This window comes from Misgurnus anguillicaudatus, chromosome 21 (genome assembly GCF_027580225.2).
Source record: "Misgurnus anguillicaudatus chromosome 21, ASM2758022v2, whole genome shotgun sequence".
Lineage (NCBI taxonomy): Eukaryota > Metazoa > Chordata > Actinopteri > Cypriniformes > Cobitidae > Misgurnus > Misgurnus anguillicaudatus.
Window position 1 is genome coordinate 10587685 of NC_073357.2, and position 23828 is coordinate 10611512.

General features: G+C 34.6%; 1 protein-coding gene across 1 annotated transcript; it reads left to right on the plus strand.

Annotated features, from left to right (window-relative positions):
- Positions 1 to 22820, plus strand: vax2 (ventral anterior homeobox 2). The gene is made up of 3 exons (XM_055191250.2): positions 1 to 1024; positions 3685 to 3872; positions 19113 to 22820. Exons 1-3 carry the CDS (start codon positions 775 to 777, stop codon positions 19605 to 19607), a joined length of 933 nt encoding a protein of 310 aa, XP_055047225.1. The 5' UTR covers positions 1 to 774; the 3' UTR covers positions 19608 to 22820.
- The last annotated feature ends 1008 nt before the right edge of the window (positions 22821 to 23828 follow it).

Here is a 23828-nt window from a genome sequence, read left to right on the forward strand (position 1 = left end):
TCAACGCTGTCAGTCAGTTTAGAAACAAAACGTTTAGAATATTCTGGTATTACAAATCCAAATAACGGCTCTACAAGCAGACAGTATGCTTAATTTATTTGTGATTTTCAAAAATGTGAATGTATATTTATCTTGGTAATTATTTTATTTACTTTTAATAATAGGATTTTTTAGACTTGGTCCAGTGTAAAAATCCCCCTCCTCTCGCGGAAATCCTGAAATCCGCTGGCTTTTTCTTCAGACATCATAGCTCACCAGCCCAGAGCAGCAAAGAAAAAAATCGAGCAGTCAACGAGTAAATGGACTATAGAAGTGATACGGAAAAGGGAAAGGCTGCTGCGTTCAAATGCGTGTTTGTTGTGTGGAATTACTTATACGTGGTTAAGCAGTGAAGCGCCTCCCAGTGCCTCGGTCATAGATCTTAAAACCTACTGCATATATGCAGAATGTATTTTTGGTTGAAGACGATCCTATAGCTGAGGAGGGTCCTTTCACTTGCCCACAGGGCCCCCCTCAACCTCAGTTTTACTTCCCTTTTTCTATAGATCTCAATTTGCATGGATGCCGGATCCCGGAACATGCTAAAATACTTCGGCATTTAAACGTCGCTGGACTTTTTGACTGGATTCGAATTTTATGCTGTTTTGGAAATAACCTCGCACTTTTCTAAAGGAAACAGACGACAGAACGGCAAGATAACGGACATTGACAATTTTCTTAACCTCTCTTAAAACTCAAAAAGTTGGTGTAAAAATAAAGTACTTAAATTGTTAGATGTTTGATCAAACTACGAATATGGGCGATGGAATCGCCGAAGACCGAAACCACTGTGGATCAAATTCGTTGTGTCGTGATAGAGGAAGAGATTCTAAAAGCCGGACTGATGTGGGAAACCGGTCACCTGTTCAGATTTCTACTGACACACCAGGGACGTCGGCATCCACACCGACTTCATCTAGCGAGGATGGCCACGATAAACTTTTAGGAGTCGATCCGGACTACTGTCGAAGAATTTTAGTCAGAGGTGAGTGATCGAACAGTCGTTTCTTTTCATTTTTCAATAAAATGTTTGCTGCTAATCTATAAACATGGGTGATTTTGTCTTTTGAAGTAGGCAATATTTAGGAAAAAATATCTTAATATTAGGCCTACTATGCATTTTTTCCTGTAGTGACTGTAAGTAAAATATTAAAGTGTATGGTATTTCCATTTATTTGATAAATTTATAGTGTTCGAACATTTACAGAAACAGTCATACAAAACTGAATTTAAATAGTGGGTATAAAAACACCATTACATACATTGTACATAATCTAAAATTTAATTCCCCAAAATCTTAAACATCATCAAATTATAATGATTAAATTATTTAACAAAAATGCCAGGTTTAATGACGTAAATTTAAATACCAAGCTCAGTTTTACACATTTATTAAAGGGATTATGGGTAGATAATATCATACAAACTTCTGGCTTTTAGCCATTAGTGTGTTTAGCTTTCTGTTTGTTTGAATGTTTTTGTGTGTGCCCTTGTATTTCTGTGTAACCTTGTATGCCAAGGTGTGCTAAAAAGTATGCTAACATTAACCATTCCTTTGATAACCATTCTTTTAAATGTAGTATTTTGAACAATATCTAACTACAAAGCGTAATTTTATATTTGAAAAAATATTTTTTAAAGCGTTTTTTTTAACTTTTAAAAAACTAGAAATTATAATAACCGTTTACTAATTAAATAAAAAATAAACAATTTTGATTCACACTATAAAAAAGTAAGCATATTCTTTTTCATCATTATTCATTTTTAAAAACTAATTTCGGACAGAATTTTACATAAGCACAGTCTGGTATTATTAGCCTTCTGCAAATGTTTTTTTTTCTTGGTGTAATTCTAATCAAAACGTAGTCCATACGTTACCTACATATATATTTGAGATTATTACACAGTTAAAAAATGAGCACAAAATGTACAGTAGCAGTGGATCGTTTAAAATACGTTTTACTATCTTTTAATTGTTGTTCTTGGACAGCTTCTGGGGTTGTAACAGTGACCTATAGTTTGGAAGATTTTTGCATTCATCCTATTAATATACAAAATATTTTGGCTAGAGTAGGTCATAAAATTGTATCTGAGTTGCACCTTTGCACACTCTTAAAACGAATGTGTTATATGTGTAAAATAATAGATCACACACAATAGATTTGTTGTCCTTAACTAGACACAAGATGTGTTATTTTAACACATTCGTTTTAAGAGTGCAGTTACAGCTCTGGAGATGAATGAGCGGAAAAGCAAAACGTGTTTGAGTATTGGCGCAGTGGCCTTGGTTAAGCCCACAATCCCCAGTGTCACTATTTGTTTTTAAAGCTGACGATTGAATGCGCCAGATCCCTCGTGAGAACCTTTGGGTCAGTGAAAGGTCAGCAAGTCTGTGTTAAAGGCCGCTGGGCTAACGTCAATTTTCAACTGTGAGGAAAGGGCAATTAATAAAGATTTTGCTATAAACAGTTAATGCGTCATAACTACAGATACGATTTAAGTTATTGTGATATTACAGTTCACACAAGTGTGATATTACAGAACTGGGTTGCTAGGCAGACATAATGACAGGCGGAGCTAGAACCAACGTCATGCAAAAGCTTAATACTATGCCATATAATTTAAGACAATAAAACAAATAAAATTATTTCTAATAATAGGCTACCATATCAGTGCTTAATATCATGTAACAACAGCCATTGCGAATTAATATGATTTTGTTTTTTAAAAAAGGTTAAGTAGTGCTAAAAAACCAATAGAACCCATCACAGAAATTATATTGGATTTAATGGTTTTAATGCTAATTTTATAATGGAAACTATAATGGTCACTACTGGTATATGTTGGGTTCTTTTGGTCGGACCATTCAATCCTACTGGAATATGTCTCAAAATACAAAAATAAATTTTATAGTGGTTTTAGTGGTAAACGCTAATGGTTCCTAATATTATTTTAATGGAAACCAATTAAATTTCTGTGACGGTTTCTATTGTTTTATTTTCAGCAGGGTAGGCTCTGGTGTGGGTGGTGTAGCCTACATCTTTTAATAAATTCAGTTTCTTTAAACCAACTTCAAGCCGGTCCTTTTATGAGTTCACATTATCATGACACTATGTGATCAAATGTGAATAAAGTCAATGTTAAAATAACTTCTGACTAATCTAATTTCTGACTAATTTGTATTGTACTCTAACCTAATCGGAAAAATGTTGGACCTTAAGACACCTCTTTGACCAGCGTTTTTGGTAAAAGTTTTTGTTTCATAATTCTGCTCAGCTTTATTCCGCCTAAATGATTCAGCCCAACCTTAACAAGTAATTGTTCTTACTTTTTAAGGGTTTGGCCACTAACCTACCCACACTATATATTATTATTCTCTTAATAGTAGACTATCCGTGTATGTCTTTCGGTTTACGTTAAATTGTGCCTATTCGTGACGTTCTTTCACGGATTTATAAAAAAGTATCCAATGCTATTTTAATAAGAAAAATATTTTAAAATATATTTGACAGAGAATATCGAAGTATCAATATTTACGGGTTCTTGCCCTAATCATCGAATGATTCTGCCCCACCCAAGGTACATTATGAAAGAGAAAATTCGAAATAAAAAGTAACATATTTATTGTATATGTGTCCTAAACAGACGCCAAGGGCACTATTCGGGAGATTGTGCTGCCAAAAGGCCTCGACCTAGACCGACCGAAACGCACGCGGACTTCCTTCACTGCTGAGCAGCTTTATCGACTCGAGCTCGAGTTCCAGCGATGTCAGTACGTCGTCGGCCGCGAGCGCACAGATCTCGCGAGACAGCTGAATCTTTCAGAAACTCAGGTATAACACAAATTAAGGCTTATTACTCATGTTGTTCTGTGCTTTAAAGCTGAATCTATATGTGTGTGTGCGTGGTTTAGGCTGGATTTTTATGGGTTTAGGCTAACCATTTTATCACCTCTGTCTGCAGTTGCAATTAATCACAAATAGGCTATATTAATAAATAACAACAAAAGAACACATACATTTCGGAGAGGTCTATTTGATTTCTGCGTTTACATCTGCAAGATGTATTTTTTTATTGTTTGCTTATCTGCAATACGTCTCTGAGACATCACCTAAAAGATTTCATATAGACATATTGAAGATCTGCAAGACGTTTTTTGTTTAGAATGTAGCATATGTAAAACAGCTCTTTCTAAGTCCTTTATCAGATGTTTTTACACATCAGATGTATTCCAGATCTTTAGCAGACATCAGACATATGCTACCTGTGCTATCTGGGAATTAATGCGTGTTATTATAAGTATAGGCCTATTGTCTAATTTTTCAACATTGTTCACTATTTATATCTTACAGACATCTACATATGTGCGAAAGCATCCAAAAATACAATAATAAGAACAAAATGCCTATTTATATTAAACAACTAAATCTGAAAATATGAAACATAAAGCGACTACACTGATACTTTACCTAACTTTATTTCATTAAACAATATCAATTGTATGAGTGTCCTTGTTGCCTTTTTGGTTTTTTAGAAATTCATCAATTTGACAAGAGAAAATACATTTACTAGAAAATAAGTTAATGACTAGTGAGTGTTTTTGACAGATACAGCAATAGATTACACTAAGTCAAGTTGCTGTACCAAAGTGGCAAAAATATAACAAGAGTATAGAAGTCAAATCATGCGTGAGAGTTACTGAGCTTTTTCAGCAAATGCTGCATGTCAGCTTGCATTGTTATAGACACAATACTTATAATTAGTATTCGCACAGTGGGCGTTAGTGGGCGGCGCTTTTTTATCACGACGTGAAGAAATAATGAAAAAACTGTGGGCTCAGTTATAAGCATCATATTATGAATTGCGTCACTTTAAAGTTTGTTTTTTTGCAAAGTTGTTGCTGCAGCTTCTTTACAAAGAGTAAAGAACTAAAATATGCCTAGTCCCTGAAATGGATAGATATTTTTTCGTGGCTTTAAGTGATTTTGAGTAAGAATGACGACTCACATCTGATAAATCCATATAATTAGCAATTACTAATTTTTGCATATCTTATACGTCATACCAAACCTTTTCGAAATAATACACAATATCATACAAAATATTACACAAAATAGAATATAATACTGTAAACCCATATATTCCCCTTTATATGTCCTTCAATTTCCTCTGTAGGCAGTTTTATTGTGTACGTCCAAAATCATAAACACTAATTTTTCAAACTTTAACTCAACTCAACACTTCGTTTTGTATTTGTAATTGTATACAGTGATACAGTGATGTAGTAATTTTAAAGCAGTTTAACATATTATCTGTTTAGGCAACGGGCTCATTCTAGACTTGATGAAGCGTTGATGAAGAATTGAAAATATGAAGTACATTATTCTATTACGCATTGTTTTCATCTTATTGCTGGCAGACCTTTTCTCCGAAACTCCATAGTCATGTCATTAGTAATTTGTTTGTGGACATCGTTTCTGACTTGTATGCATGCTTGTTTAAATATCACATGCCCAGATTTCTTTAACTGTTTAATTGCTGCATATTAATGAAATGCCGTTTTCGCGAGGACTTTTTCAGACTGTCTACTGGTCTACCCCAAGCATTGTAAGAATTCGCATTGTGGACGAATTCTTACTTGCCGTAAATATATTCAGTGCAGTTTGGGAAACAGCCATATCCAGTGACAGACAAGTTAGCTCCACTTCCACTATGCTCCGATTCAGAGAAAATAGACTTGAAAATGAATAAACATAAACAAAATGGGTTTTTATTCGATTTTTATTAAAGTTTGGCGTAGTTACTCCATTCTACCTTAGTGATTCAGTATTGCTGCCTGTTTTTAGGATACTTACCAGTTTTCACAGCCATGTGCACATTGCCGTTTGGGTTCTTTATGCGATTTAATCTTTTATAGGAAATATTTTGGAAAAAGGTAAGTATATCTCTGTTCACATGATCTCTGTTGTAACATGAGAATTCTACGAATTAAACATGTAAAATAACCTAAAATAACTTAAAAGTGTTGTCAGAGCAGTAGAAAAACTTGATTCAAAACGTGTCAAACATAAACAATAAAAAAGATACAAAACCATCTGAACACAAAAGTGTTCACTTTACACTTAAAAGTCTGTGAAAATTGTTCTTTTATATAGGCTATATATATTTTTTTCTCACAACATGCAGGTTTTGCTTTTAGTTTTTTTTATTTGAAATGTAACTCCATTTCAAAATACTTTTAATACTAAAAGTACAAAAAATATCTAAATATCTAAAGTAAAAAAATCTTCTGCTTTTTAAACATACACTTCTCTGCAGTTAAACTGTAAAGGAAGAATACCAAATTTGTTAAATTAGGGCCGTGCTGGGACACTCAATAAATCATCTTCAATGCCACAAATTAGCTTTTCCATATTGATCGTTATGAAAATGCTTTTAAAATGTACATGTTGCATTGCTAATCCATTCATTCATATTCACTGATGCCCCCGGCGCACAAACTTTAGTCCATTTTGACAATTGTAAAAAAAAATGCACAACGCAGACCCGATATGCAGAACTAAGGCACAATAAAGGTATTTTAATTTATTTTATCCAATCGTGAAATTTTTATCTATCTGTATACAATGAATAATGTTTCCATAGAGTAAAATGAAGGGAGCTCTCAGTAATGTTTAAAAAAAATACTCCTTTTTATGTCTTTACCGTTGTTTGTATAATTGTCAATGAAGTATGGAGGTGCTATAAAATATTTTTAAAAAATTTGGTACCAATAACAATTAAATTATTTATATACAGAATATGTTAATCTGTTAATCATACTATTTATTCCACTGTATTTTGGAATATTTTACGCATTGGACAGTTATACGTCATTATTCCATTTCATTCTGGTACATTATTTTTTCCCGATGTGATATGGGTATTTTGTTTTACGGTTATTGCTGGAGAGTTGTGTATTTCACGAAAGAGCAAAATGTGGGTAAAAGTTGTTTGCGTTGTTTTGGCAGGCATAATATGGAAAATGGTAATATATTGCAGTATCAGTGCACTAAATACATTTTACAGTACATATAGTAAATGTGTATATTCGATGTGGCAAGTTTTATTTTTTACACGTCGAACTATTCTATTATTTATTCTATTTTCTATTCTGTTTTGATTGAAAAAGTTTTACTCTTTCTTTCTTCTTTTTTCATTCTACTTTATTTCCGATTAAAATGTTAATGGTTCTAAAGCTCAGTATAGATGATGTGTTCTTTAATGCGGATCAATACAATGTACAACCCGTTAAAAAATGGCCAAATAACAAAATCGAAAGCGTTAAACAATAAATAAATTAATTAATAAATACAGGCAAAGCAGACTGATTTCTCACTGAAATGTAAATCTTTGCCATAGAGACAAATTAATAGATGAAGAGGTATCTTACATTGTTTGGATAGATGAAAAGGTAATAGCATTGTTTTGGAAGTACCATCTTATTGTTTGAAGTAGTTTGGCGAAGAATGTAAATATGAATATGGAAATAATTTAATAACTCTGTTTAAACATCTGATTCCACCACTGCACCACGTTATTTCTTGTAGCTGTAGATAATTAATAACACACTCCATAAGTCAAATCATGGACTGTATGGAAATGTATTACACTTTTACTTTCAATAAGCACTTCAATGAACATTTCTTTTAAAAATATGTAGGCCTGTTTCTAGATGCTTATAAGATTCATGGCAATGTAAATGACTCAATTACCTTAATGAACTTAAAGGAGTTTACATTGTTAAAAAACAGTTCATTTGACCCTGAGAGGCAGTACAAGAGTGAGGAATCAGTTTAGTCAGTTTGTTTTGCTTATAAGAGATATAATTGGCTAAATGAATGAACATTTGAAGGATATATATGAAGGATTCCTTATTTATTTAAATAAAAAATAGGCTTTCCCCCAAGCCTTATCCCCAGCAGGTGGCTCCCCGCTCCAGCAAAACACAGCAGGGTAGCCGCACATGACATTATGGAGCCATGTTGATGTAGTGAGGCATCCTGATTGATTATTGAGCATACAGCATTTTCATACCAATTTGAGATTGTGTTATCATTTACATCCAGACTTAATCTGCACAGAATCGCTCTACGTACTTTATTTTTGTTGTGCATAAACTGGCTTGGAATCACTAAGTGATAACCAATTTATCTTTCATAGAAGGATACACACATTTCTGGGTTTAGACCCCTTTGAATAAAGTGTAAGCAAATAAACAGGCTTTATGCAACACTCTGCACAGGTTTATCTTTGTGTTTATGAAAGTAAGAGCTTTTTCATTAGCTGAGTGAGTGACAGTTCACATCAGCATGCCTCTTCTCAGGGCCAGAGTTAAACACAATAAGTCTTTTCCATCACAGTGACCTTCGCATAACTAAGCAAAACGCAGGGTTCACTTAAACAAAGACCTATTGCTGAATGGTGGGGAACTCTGATTATGTTTTATTAGTTTCTAAAGCATTTACACAGCATGTTTTAAACCACAGATATATTGTAGAACACTTGGGCAGTGCAGTTTTAGAGGATAAGGTTGATCAACAATCAAAGCTGGCAAACATTACATCCAAATGCTGCTGAATTTGTGGGTCTTACGGTTTTAAAAGCAGTTTTAAAAGAAATGAACTGGCAATCCTGAAAACCTTAAGTTTGTATGTGAAATATTTTATTTTTTCGTTGCCAGCAACAATGTTCCTGCAGAGTACAACGCACAAACCTGAAGATACACTCATACAGTCATGTTATGCCTGCCGATTTGGACTTTGAATCTTTTGAGCCTTTTGTATTTCTGTTTTATTTAAACTGTTCATTCTAGCTGAAGTTACAAGAAATGTTTTGGGTGGGTTCATTCCTAAAATGTAAATATGTTAATAAACAAAGTCATGCATTACAACCTCAAACCCCCCTATAATCAAATTAGCTTAAAGTACCAAAAGAAAATTTCCAGTAGCTTTGACCCTAATACACTGTCCTTAGTCTGTGTCTGTAGTCTCTTTTCTGAATTATTTTGTCTTTGCCGTTTTCTTCTTTTTCATAAACTTTACCATTTGCTCAAGGACAAAGTGCACAGTCTTTACTTTGGAATTAAATTATTTTGTCACACACAATGCATTCCTATCTTAAATCACATTTAGACTGGTAAAGAATAATCAATGCCACTGAGCAAAATGTGCCAACTTGGTTTCTTTTCTACCACGTAACACATGTTAACCTTGACCATGTTCACTTTAGCCAGTAAAGATAAAGATAAAATAGTGGGGGAGAATAAATGTAATGACTGTATGCCCTGTATGAAGTTTTGTATGACCTTTATGAACTTTTTACTGTAAATTGCAATTGAGCATGTCTGTTTAGTTTGCATTGAAATGTTATTTCGCACTGCTGTGTGGTCCTTATTCCTGAGACCACCAGTATTTTTAAGACATTGTGCCAGTCTTCTGTTGCTTTCAGTTCATCCACGAGAAAGATTATTGGCTAGGATCATGTAAGCCTGGAAAAAAGAAAATGGGTCAAGCAATGACTCTCTCTCAAAACTGATGACAGTTCTAAAAATGTTACTGCATATTAAAACGTAATCAGTTTAGTTTAGCAACTAGCTGTTGACTTCAGTGAACTGTCTGTTTTATAAAAGATGTTTACAATTGGTAAAAAGTTTAGTATCACTTGACTGAAACGTTTTTCATGTTCTTTTCATGCATTTTATTGGCTCAGTACCTGTACTCAGCAAAATTAAAATTAAGTTGAAATTATGATTCTGAACTTTTTGACCAGTAGTGTACTTTAGATAGACAGACAGACAGACAGACAGACAGGCATATATAAACAGACAGAGTGATTTACTTTACGAATGCTCTTGTTCTGCATTGTTCTTTGCTCCCGGTCAGACTGCATGTAAAATAACGTAATGGCTGGATCAGGCAGATGAGATGTTGGCTAGAAAATGTGAAAGACCCAAAGAACATATAAGTTGAGACAATTTAAAAGAGTTAATTATGAGGGTGTAACAATAATAATTAAGATAAAATGTGTGGCTAAACCCCAGACAAGTTACAGCTGGGGTCTGGAAGCCACACCCGCTCCATTCATGGTCTGGGTGTAAGGTGCTGATTTGGATGGTTAATTAAAATTTCTGTTATCTAAGGCATCCTTACTATGGCTCCTTGTTGCTAACATACAGTATAAACGGTTTTAGCAGTAACAATGTAAACAAACGGCTTTCGTGGAACAAACATAACTGGTAAACTCTGCAAAGAATCAATAACAACAAAGTCATTTTAGAGTAGTTTATTTCTAACAAAAAGCTAAATAAACAACAAGTAGATTACCTTAGGTCATAATTCATAAAAAAACCGACAATGAGCATGTAAACCCTTACGAAAGGAAAATATATTTACGAATATATTACTTGAAATATATTGAAATATATTATAATATATTATTTTCCTTTCTATTTTCCAATATATTACATGGAATAATATATTGATGGTACATATATTCTAAACATATGTAATATATTGCAGTATATTGCAAAATATACAAAAGATTGACGCTTTCAATATATTGCACATGAATATAATATGTTTATATAACTCAAAATATATGCCATATTGTATTCCGATTTATATGCGAAAATTAACAAATATAGTGTCACATGTATGAAAATAAAATATATTTCAAATATAGATGGAAAATATGTTAAATATATGTACATATATATTGCAGATGTATGCACAATATGTGTACATATATGAGAACATGCACATACAATGTATGTACATATATGGTAATGTGATATATATATACATACATACACATATATACACATATATACACATATATACATTATATATATATATATATATATATATATATATATATATATGTATGTATGTATGTATGTATGTATGTATGTATGTATGTATGTATGTATGTATGTATGTATGTGTATGTATGTGTATGTATGTGTATATATGTGTATATATATATGTATATATATATATATATATATATATATATATATATATATATGTATATATATATATATATATATATATATATATATATATATATATATATATATATATATATATATATATATATATATATATATATATATATATATATATATATATATATATATACATATACATACAGTATATGTACAAACATTTACACCACATATTAACACAGACTAATTGGTAATCTATCAAAAAACACCTTTATTTTCTTTTAATCTGGCACAGATACTAAACCCTTATTCAGGTACTGAGCTACACAGGCCTATTAAAACCACAAGAGGTTTTGCATATGGTCAGACAAAGGAAATGTGATCGGCTTTACATTACATTACATAAATGTGTTGCATTACATTTACATAAATTACATTTTAAAAGAGTGCCATTAAACAGAAAATATACAAAATATAAATTAAAGCAATTTAAATTACCAATGTCTATTTCAAACTTTCAGCAGTGCCGTTATACAATATAAATACAATATCTGAAAACAAAATGCACAGACAATAATTAATAAATAAATAATAATAAAAACTTTTAAGAAACTTTTGGAACCATGGAAAAACAAAGAAATAAATTGCCAAAAGAACAGTCCATTATCCTGGTTAGAAGGCCATCTTGGTTCTTCACAGATTTAAATGACTTATAACCATGTTTTCACCTGGTGACTTAAAGCTAGACAAACTATTACATGTAAAAAATATAGTGCCTTTTTGGTCTTGATTGCAATATATTTTGTATCATATATACATGTATAGTCTATGCATATATTGCAAAATATTGGAAACTACGAATATATTGCATAATATATCACATGACATTTTCCAATATACTGCAATATAATTTTTGTTTCGTAAGGGAAATGTGTACTATATAATGTTAACTACAAATCGACTGCCAAACCTTCTTTACAGTGATCTCCCCTCATCTTTAGAAAACCAAAATATTAATTTTTTTAACAAGGAATTTGTTCTAGGGTTCCATTTAGCCACTAGCCAGACCATTAAACAAACAGAAACCAAAAGCAAAGTTTCGACCTGATGTGTAACCGCGACAACTGTAGACCCCTTCAAGGTTGACTATCGGGTGCGTGTGCAGCATGGGGTCAAACTTTTCATACCATCCAGGCTTTATAATTTAATCTAACAGGGCTGAAAAATGATGACTTACCTCAAATGAAGTGAGCACTACAAACACAAGCCTCTTTGATATTTGCATTGTTTCAGTCCACGTGCACGTTAATTACTTGCAGCAGCAGATGTTATATTTTTTTGTTTTTGAGATTCTGCATGAATCGCGAAAACTTAACGGAAGACCTGGTGCGATGTTTACAGCCCACGACGTAAGTAGGCATTTTTGACTCAATCTGCTGTAATGGCTTTTCTGACCCCGACATGCGCAGTGGGAACCGCCTGTGACGTGAACCGTGAAGGGGTCTATAAGATTAGGAGTTGAAAAAGTTTTTCTGCACCCTGCTGCTAATACGAATGAGGTTTAAAAATGCATTACTGATACATTGGCTTGTTGAGAAGAGCTGTATTCAGAGTTACGATAAAACAAGGAAACATCCTATACTTACATTTAGGTTGAAACCTAACCATATTTAGGAACAAAAAATATTATAGAAACTTGCAGTTGGGCTCTTGTACCAGTAAATGACCACCTAGCCATCACCTTTATATTACTAGCCTGTGGTATTGGAGGTTCACCACTAGGGGCTCTGTAGTTTGACCTTTTTTTTAAATTCATTAGGAATGCACAGTCTATCTGTATCTACTCTCATACTGTAAGCCTAATTGGCTGATCACATATGTCAGTAGAGCTGGGGGAAGGGAGCAAATAATTGTCAAAGTGCTTTTGCTGTAAGCAGGATTATAGAGCCATATCTACCAGCCATGCGTTAAGACAGGGTTGACCCTTGGCTGAACCTGCATGGGCACGTGTTTTACCCAAACCAGGGCTAAGGGTCGGGGTATACGGGTGCAGAGGGAACAGGTAAAATTGGGTAGAACAACAAGGTCAGGAGAAGGTGATATGCAGGCGAAGAGTTGCATTTTATCTGGATGATTCAAGTGCATGAAACCATCAGAATTTTCCTGTTAATCTTTTGTAATTTTATTGTTTTTTCCAACAATTGCACTTGTTTGTCACTATTTTTTGAATGTAGCATCTGGGGCTTGATGCAAAACCTGATGCTCTGCATTACAGAATACACATAAAACACCTAAAATTAGTACATCCTGTACATTCCAGGATGCAAACGTTCTCTTAATGCCATATGTCCTGACATGTGCCAAGAGAGTTTGTAAAGACATCAACTCTGGCCTCGGCTAAATCAAAAATCCCTCTCTAAAGATGCATGAGATTAATGACCCACAAGCTCTTAAAGAAGAGGTCACTGAGTGGTAACCATAAGCAGAATGCCTCATTGTGTCCCACGATTCACGTTATCACATGTGTGGGATCAACGGGACAGTTTAACTTTTGAAAGGGGTCAACAAAAGTGTCAAAAAGATCATCAGGTGCCTCTATGGAGGTTTTTACAGACACAACTTTAAAAGATTAAAGTATAGAGTCCATTAGTTGAATTTTTTAATGTAGTGGAATGGATTCCCATGCACAGATGGTACTTATGTGGAAAGCATAGGAAGATCATGTTTAAAAAAGTGCTTAAATACCACTAAATGTTGTTTATTGCAAAGTTTAAAATGTTATTTTAGAACTGGAATTTATAAGTCAGACTGTGACTTAGAGTTGTTTGGTAAACTGGGTGATATCACCATAGACCTTATTTTAAGTAATTATGGATCTCTATTGTCTAATAGAACTACTTAAAACATATTTTTGTCCATTGAAAGTCATTTGGAACCAATACCCATAAAATTGTGTGCGCTTTTTTGTCCTCACAACGTCTCAATGAATGTTGTTGAATGTTATATTATATTATTAAATGTCTCTCTAAAATGCTAGATTCTGATTGGCCAGTCAAGATATTCCAAAGTTCGTTCTTTTCAGATAACAACCGCTCAAAACTAATAACACACGGTAACCCGGATGCTGCCAATCATTTTGACTGGTACAGTTTAATATTACACAAAATTAAATCTAAATATGTCTTTTAATAATACATATGACATTATATTTACAAATTATTCAGCCAAATAGTGTGTTTGTTACATTTAAACATCTTGTCTTATCCTAAAACCGAATGTAAATGTGTTTTTCTCATGGAAGGTCTCGTTAAAAATTAGCAAGATAGTGTACAGGCAGCAGGATGTTATCTCGAAATAAGCCCCTTCACATTAGGTCTTATTACTTATTTCTGCGATAACAACCTGCTGCTTACACATTCTCCCCTCAGGCTTGTGCAAAAAAAAAAAAATCAGAATTGGCCTCCATTCAATTCATGAATTGGAATTTAAATTGAATTGACTCCGTCCTACAGGAAGTTGAATTTGAATTGAAAAGGCAGGAAGTGGAATTAAATTCATGGCAATTCAAAGAAATTCCAGAGTCACACAACAGAAAGAATCTCACACATTCAGTGTTAGGAAAGTTACTTTGGAAAATAGTTTGGGAACCATTTTAAATACTTGGTTAAAGTAAAGCATTCTGGGAAATGAAGTCATGTTCCATCCTGTTCAACAAAATTACAATTACAAAAAATATCTAACTTAATTATTTGTTATGTGACTAGAGCTTTTAACATTAATTGCTGGGCGAAAACATTTCCTGTTAATGTAATCTGTACAAGTAGTTCAAACTAATATAATTTATAGAATATGTAATGCAATCATATCTGACATATGCTAAACGTTTCATTTTTAACACTTCACTTACTGCATAATATGTATATGAATTTCTTTGAATTTCTATTAAATTGTAATTCTGCTTCCTTTAATTCAAATTAATTCTAGATCCTGTTTTTGACATCAATTCAAATTCAAGAATTGAATTGGAAATTAGAAGTCATTCTCAATTCAATTCTAAATTGTGCACAAGCCTGTCTCCCTTACTTATTTTGATATACTTGATATAATATCTATACCAGCAGAAGAATAACATACATGGAAATACATAGGGTTGCAATTGAGAATACAGTAACTCTTTTATAAAGTAGCAATCCAAGTCATTTAAATAGATTTTAAATAGCAATATTCAAATATAGACGGTTTCATCGGACGCACGTGATTCACGTCTGGATCCGAACTTTACTTCCGGTTTCGTTTTTTTAATGATCTGACTAGTTGCTAAACTGATCTCTTGAACAAATGCCTTGTCGAAAAAAACAAATGTTTTGGTTTCCTAGATAATCTATGTGTTGTTTTTTTGCTTGTTATATAAATAAACTATGTTTAAAGTACTTTGTTGTTATTTATTATTAGCGGAGTTTACCGGAAGTTACGTGCGGACCGCGACAGCCACTTGTTTATGTTGTTACTGCTGAAACCGTCTATATGTCAATATTATGTTAAGCATTGCAGCCAAGCGAGACAACAATCAAATGCACTGATCAAAATCTTACCTGCTGAATGTTCATACTACAACCCGAATTCCAGAAAAGTTGGGGCGTTTTTTAAACTTTAATAAAATGATAACTAAAAGACTTTCAAATCACATGAGCCAACATTTTATTCACAATAGAACATAGAAAACATAGCAAACGTTTAAACTGAGAAATTTTACAATTGTATGTACAAAATGAGCTAATTTCAAATTTGATTTCTGCTACAGGTCTCAAAATAGTTGGGACAGGGCATGTTTACCATGGTGTAGTATCTCCTTTTCTTTTCAAAACAGTTTGAAGATGTCTGGGCATTGAGGCTATAAGTTGCTGGAGTTTTGATGTTGGAATGTGGTCCCATTCTTGCCTTATATAGATTTCCAGCTGCTAAAGAGTTTGTGGTCATCTTTGACATTTTTCGTTTAATGATGCGCCAAATGTTCTCTATAGGTGAAAGCAGGCAGGCCAGTTCAGCACTCGGACTCTTCTACGATGAAGCCATGCTGTTGTAATAGCTGCAGTGTGTGGTTTTGCATTGTCCTGCTGAAATATACAAGGCCTTCCCTGAAATAGATGTCATTTGGAGGGCAGCATATGTTGCACTTAAACCTTTATATACCTTTTAGCATTCACACAGCCTTCCAAAACATGCAAGCTGCCCATACTGTATGCACTTATGCACCCCCATACCATCAGAGAAGCTGGCTTTTGAACTGAACATGCTGGAAGGTCTCCCTCCTCTTTAGCCCGGAGGACACGGCGTCCGTGATTTCCAACAAGAATGTCAAATTTTGACTCGTCTGACAATAGAACACTATTCCACTTTGAAATAGTCAGTTTTAAATGAGCCTTGGCCCACAGGACACGACGGCGCTTCTGGACCATGTTCACATATGGCTTCCTTTTTGCATGATAGAGCTTTAGTTGGCATCTGCTGATGGGACGGCGGATTGTGTTTATCGACAGTGGTTTCTGGAAGTATTCCTGGGCCCATTTAGTAATGTCATTGATACAATCATGCCGATGAGCGATGCAGTGTCGTCTGAGGGCCCGAAAACCACAGGCATCCAATAAAGGTCTCCGGCCTTGTCCCTTACGCACAGATATTTCTACAGTTTCTCTGAATCTTTAGATGATGTAATGCACTGTAGATGATGAGATTTGCAAAGCCTTTTCAATTTGACGTTGAGGAACATTGTTTTTAAAGTTTTCCATAATCTTTTTACGCAGTCTTTCACAGATTGGAGAGCCTCTGCCCATCTTTACTTCTGAGAGACTCTGCTTCTCTAAGACATACCTTTTATAGCTAATCATGTTACAGACTTAATATCAATTAACTTGATGTTCTCCCAGCTGAATTTTTTCAAAACTGCTTGCTTTTTTTAGCCATTTGTTGCCCCCGTGCCAACTAAATGAGACCTGTAGCAGGCATTACATTTTAAATGGGCTAATTAAGTGGATAAAAGTGTAAAAATGTCTCAGTTTTAACATTTGCTATGTTATCTATGTTCTATTGTGAATAAAATATTGGCTCATGTGATTTGAAATTCCTTTAGTTTTCATTTTATTCAAATTAAAAAAATGTCCCAACTTTTCCGGAATGGGCACTTGTGATGGTGAGTTAAGTTTTTCATTCGTAAAATAAAGTAATTTTTGAATTGTTTGAAAATGTATAATTTATTTGTATTTAATTTTCAATTCTCTCTCTCTTTCTCTCCCTCTCTCGGTTGCCCTTAAATACTTTGGGAAAAATGTTATTACATTTTGCCAGGCAGCAACTACTCTTAATTAGTTTTCGATAGGTTACGCATATCTAAAAAATTGGAATATTGTAGTATATTTAGCTCTGCAATGAGTTGGAGTGTGCGCACCATCATGTAGTGATGATTCCTAGATTATATATGTTTAGTTGAGTATGCTGAAGAATGAGAGTAAAGTGGATTGGGATGCCGTGGGCGAGGGGGCAAATCCAGGTCATGCAGATCCTGTGTTTAGTAATCTCTGCCCTAGCTATGAACCCTCGATCTTATTAAAGAGGATTTAATTCCAATAGTGTAGATGTACGAGGAGGATATTTGTTGTCATCTTCTCTCCTCCAGTGCCCTATTTTCATCAATGCTGTTCTTAGGCCTAGTTCTGATTTTTAAAGACAATATAGGCTCCGCCCACTGTTGGCCCTGTTAAACACACATGGTGTTTATCAACACGTCAATTTATGTTGAATTTTCCTTAGCTATTCAGTAAGTATAGGTCATATGATCATGCTAAATTTCTGACATTTCCAGAAAATAATCTCAGGCTATCTTTGATTGCAAAACCGTAACAACCACCGTCTTTAAATCTCTCTCTCACTGTGTGGTGAAGTACCATCGTTTGACCATCGAAGGACCAAAATCTATGATCATAGAAATCGTCACGAATGTTTCACAATGGCGATCTTTCATCTGGGACAGCCAAAAATCGTGCGCTGTGAACCTGGCTTAAGACTGCTTTTGTTTTGAACCAATGAATGTCAGTATTTTGAGAAGTTGTCCTCCAAAGTCAATTACCAATTCTGTCATGGAATGCCCAATTTTATTTAGCAGACATCTTATCCAAAGCAACTTACAGTGCAAGGCATACAGCATGTGTGTCCCAGGGTTCGAATCCATGACTTTTTGCACTACTAACGCAATGCTCTGAGCTATTCAGGAGCCAAATTTTTTTCCAAATAAATTCCTAATAATAAATCAATCCCTGCCTAAATGTTATTTCGGATTTAGTAGCCTTGTAGATATACTTTTGTAAATACAGTATAGACAGTGTGGACAGATATATCCATACGCAAAGAAGTGTTCTTAGATCGGACAAGTGTTAAGTGCTGTGGTTGAAGGCCGTGGTTAGCAGAAGTGCCCTAAGTGGGTCTGGAACCTAAATTCTGGCATGTTTTAGAGCTAAAAACATTAAAAGTGAGAAAATGAGTGTGAATGTGCATTTTTGAGAGCTTACAATGTGTTGATGTGTTTGTGTGCATGCACACAGTTGTAAATGGGTCTCAGTTGCCTTCCTTATTCGTGGTCCCCTGGGTCAGGCAGAGCTGCAGGTGATGGGTAAAACCCCGGTCAAGATAGGATACATTTTTAATAGGCCTAATTTCTTTTTGTTTATAAGCAGAACTTGATCTCAACCCAGCATCGAACTCTAGAACATGGTATGCTTTAATGCAGCACTGTATCAATTAAACATGGAGGACAAGGACATGCAGAGTTCATTTCACTTCATAATCTGAGGTCAGCAGCATTTTAACCTGAGTACCTGGCACTTTTGAGCATGCCTCACTGAGCTCATAAGGAAATCATTGGTTGAAACCTTAGTCTGAAATAGTAAAGGTTGTTGCGGAAAATACATCCCCTCTGTATAAAAATAATTTTTTGCAGTAATTAGTGGTTCTTGCCCAGGCCCTTTGGAAAGTAGTAAGCTTACGACCCATTTCTTCAGAAAGTTGTGTTTCACTTACAGTTTTTATTGTTCCGCAGGTGAAAGTGTGGTTTCAAAACCGCCGCACCAAACAAAAGAAGGACCAGACAAAAGACACTGACAAACGGATGTCATCCACCTCTGAATCACTCGCCACATGCAACATTCTGCGCCTACTGGAGCAGGGACGACTCCTGTCTGTTCCTGCACCTCCACCCAATCCATTGTTGGCCCACCCTCACCCAGGCAATGGCTGTCTCCTCGGAAGCTCATCTGTGTCCACTTCCTCTGTGGTGAGTAGCACCACCACGCCTCCTGGGGCTGTGGCAGGCGGTGGTGGGACTTTTGGACTGTCCCTGTCTTCATTAGGGGGCACTCCGCCCTCTCCGCGTCTGGGGGTGCCACCTCCCTCACTTTGCTTTACCATGCCTCTTTTGGGGGGTGCCCATCATGAACTGCCTTCTGGATATGGGTGTGGATCTTCAGCATTTGAGCCCTACACAAGGATAGAGAGGAAAGATGGGGAGCTAGGTGGTAAGAAGACAGTTTCCTAAAAGTGTTCCTCGCCTGTCCCCATCTTCCTTTCTCAGGGGTCTCACCTGTGCCGTGGTCAGCCAGGAGTTGTTGGACAGTGTGTATGTTTGCAAAAACTCAAACAAGTAGAGAAATAGAGACTAAAGGATGTTTTTGCTCTTTGTCTTCATTTTTTCTGGCCTCTCTTGCGCTAGTGCCTACAACCAAATGCATGGAAAATGGCCAGTTAGGCTCCAACTTTCCTGTTAAGGTGTGGTTAGAAGGAGTTTTCAAGAGACAAAGGATGAAGCCTTGTAATTAAGCATCAATGTATTCAGTATGCTTTGTGGTGAATTTTTGTTCACACAGCTACACAATTTCCTTCCATTTATGAATTACGTGTGTATTTGGTGCAGATGATGACAGATTCTGTAAATGTAACTGTAAAAGGCAAATTTACTTCACAACATAAGTTTAAGTTATCCAAATGGGTGTAAAGAAAATGGACGAAAAAATGATGTCAAGACGTTATGTTTGATCATAATTGTAATGCGTTTTTATGCTGCTCTAAATTAAGTGACTATAATTGTCAACATGGTAGTGTTTTCGGTGATCTAAATGTGTGTCTGCGTGAAAGTATAAGAATAGGAGAACTATCTTTTATTGTCCTTTAGATATTAAATTTCAAGGTACTGACAAATTATTCAAACTGGAGATTGCTGATGCTAAACTATCTATCTAATCAGTTAAATGAATATTCTAGAGAACTGAATTATTATTAATTTAAGCAACTTCAACATGCGCGTCTGGAGAATGACCCATGTCTTCAGAACGGTGCAATTTCAAAAATAGAAATGAATTAATGAATATAATGCATCCATTTAATGAATTACCTTTTATTTGCATTTTTTATCAAGGCCATACTGTCATTTTCCAAACCTCTTTAAATTGTATTTGTCTCTTCATAGCACATTCAAATCTTAATTTAAAGCATCAATGACTATACATTACCCTCACTGGCTCAGCAACATTGATGTTTGCCCCGGTTAACATGCTGCGTATTAACAGAGAGTTGCTTCCAAATGTAATTGACAAAAAAGGGCTAAATATACTGACTTTCATGATTACCAGTCCCTTTGATTAATTCAGCACCTGTTTTCATCCTTCAAGATCTTAAGCAATGCTAAATTACTGATCAAATGTTCACAGATTCAGCTTCACATTAGACTCCAAGCATGGACATACAGTTCTATTCAGTAGAGCCACAAGATGGATGTATTATCTTATAGGTTTAAAGGCACAAAAACATCCTGCTATTAGCATTGTCCTTTATAAGCTTTTGGGTTAGTTTGGTGCTCTTTACCAACGCAGACTTATTGCAGTTTATAAGTATTTTACGAAATAGCTAATTCGTATTCATTTGTATAACCACATTTGTAGAATTCTGCGTGATTTGCTTTCACTACTGTGACATTGGTGTTAAGGGTGTGGTTTCATTAAAAAATATATATCGTCGCTGCCCGATGAAACTCGTATGTCTAAAACGGTTACTTTTCAGAAAGTGAAAAAAACACAGTATATCAAAAGCAGTTGAATGTAGCGTTGTCATACTTGGTACGGCATATTAACATGTAACCATATTCTTGCCAGTGTAATGATATAATCCACATTTGACCAAAATTGAGTTTAAATGGACATGCGTGCATATTTTACAGTAACTTTGAACGATACGCGTTCTTCCGATCATTAATTAGAATGGCCAAGTCGCGTTTCGTATTGACAGATGAATACACTCAGTTCATTAAATAGTCAATGATTACAATGAATTTCATTACACATGTACAAGAAAACACACCATAAAAATACAACGCAACATATGTGACACTAGACCACAAAACCAGTCTTAAGCATCGTTTACCTCGATGAAGGAAAGTCATTGTCATGTTTATTCAGCTATATCCAGTGCTGAGCTTCGATGAAACTTTACGAGACCGGCGAGATGCTTCACAGGCGGAAGATATGCGGCATGATTGACAGCTTTGACACCAAATGGGTATACGTGAAAATCAGATGACATGATTTCACAAGTTTTTATTGGCCATTTAGGTATGTGATGCATACTGTATACGGAAATGAACCTGGACATTCAATCTGTCGAAAAATCTCAAAATCGGCAAAATGAACATACGTGATTTTCATCGGACAGCGACGATATATATATTTTTTTAATGAAACCACACCCATATATATATATCATAAGGTGTTGTATAATTTGCTTACAAATTCATACAAATTAGCCATCTCAGAAAAACGTACAATTTGCAATAAGATTGTGTTGGTAACCAGCTGCAAGAGCACCAAACTAAGCTTGAAAAGGAGAATGGTAGTCTCTTATCATTTGCAAAAATGTATAAAAATTACCGTAGGCAACTCAGACTGGGTTTACAGTACATGACTCTAGTATTACAACCCAAAAATTGTGAATTCTTTTATTACTTTAAATCTAATGCACTTTATGATTTTCTTTAATTTCTGGCTTATATCAATTAATAATAAATTTTATAATTTTTTTAAACCCCAACTATTGGCAGCTTTTGATTGTTGAAAAAAATTCAGAGACTTCAGAGTTCTAGCCATCTATAGAAATGTTTTTTGTTGAGATACGGGTGTGATAAATCCATTCAGCGATTTTAAGCTAGTCTAACCCATGCAGACTCATGACTCGTGTAGTATTTCCATATTTCAGGGGGTATTACTGTATATAGTAAGTGTGTATGTCTGTGCCAATAGCATCGCTAATTGAAATTACAAAAATAATGATGTCCCATTGCCTCATAATCATGCCAGTGGTGTTGTGTTGTGCTATTAAACAAAGCAATCTTTGAGGGCCTCAGATCCATTGTGTTGTGCAGTCATTGTACATCAATCTGCCAGAAACATGGAACACATTAGTATTATAGTTTCTATAGTGTTGTCTCATTAGTGTAGACATTATCAAAGTTATATGGTAAACTTTTTCATATATTCTTAACTCTACCATTATTCCTAAACAGTGTTGGTTGAGATTAAGACTTCTGAAGAACAAAGACCCTTGAAAATAGTTTGGGTTACTTAAAAATCCTTAAAAATTTAATTGCGGTACCAGAATTTCAGCCAGTACCAAAAGTTCTTATCACAGTGTTTGTGTCGTTGAACACTGTTATTTTCTATGAGCATCACGTACAGTTCAGTGCAGCTATTTTTCAATTTGAATAGCTAAACCCTAACTGGCTTAGTAAACTTTGTGAATACCGTTGAGATATCTGAATGAAGAGCCAAACCTTCACACACTGGTTTTCTGTGACATCTCTCAAAATGTTTCTTAAAAAATTGATGATGTGTTGGTCACCTTGTTAACATACTGCTAGAGGAAACTATCAATTGGAGCTTGGTCTTGGCTAGTAATTTTGGATTGAAGTTAAAGTTTAGGAAAATAGCACAATTAAATATCATTTTAGTGAAACGTAATAAACACATAACAAAGCTTTGACTCTTTAGTATCCTACGGTAAATAAAATAATTTATCTGATTTTGATTTGGGACCACATTGCTACAGATATAATTGTAAACCATTTTATTATAATGTCGGTTTGCTGTGATTGTGTGGCATCGTGTGTTTTGTTTTGTTGTAGACATTTCCTTTTTTAAAATTTTAAAGGTTATTGGTCATTGTTCTTACACAAAGATTATACGTGTAAGCCATAAGCTTTTTTGACAGTACATCTTTTCTGTGCGTCTGAAAATAATAAAATTAAATAATGAAATAATGGCACCAGCTCCTAACAAATAAAGAAAACACTTAAACAGTATGTAAATATGTGATTCTTTGCACAGTATTTTTATGTTGTATTATGTGATCTTACAGAAAAAAATGAATGGAAAAAATATAAATGCTTTACAATTCTTTGTCTCATTAACTATTTGCACTTATTTAAAAAACATTTCTTTGTGAACTGTGGCAAAAAAGCCCTTTCTTATTTGGCTAAAAAGCCAACATATTGTACAAATATGTACATGTGTTTTTATTCATATGCATATAAATATATGTCTATGTAATTTCTTTCTCCTGTGTCTTTCTTATCCCTTTTCATATCCCCAGTCTCATCTATGTATTACAATTATTGAAATGTTTTAAGCAGTGTTCAAATTGGGGGGGCTGAGGTGGTCCCAGACCTCCTTTAAGGATTGAGGGACCCCGGACAGGGGATTGTGGTTGGCTGGTT

Bases quoted from the DNA above. Each gene is read 5' to 3' on its own strand.
- vax2 (XM_055191250.2), top strand. From the start codon at position 775: ATGTTTGATCAAACTACGAATATGGGCGATGGAATCGCCGAAGACCGA. The intron at 1,025-3,684 runs GTGAGTGATCGA...TGTCCTAAACAG, and splicing joins TCGAAGAATTTTAGTCAGAG to ACGCCAAGGGCACTATTCGG. The intron at 3,873-19,112 runs GTATAACACAAA...ATTGTTCCGCAG, and splicing joins TGAATCTTTCAGAAACTCAG to GTGAAAGTGTGGTTTCAAAA.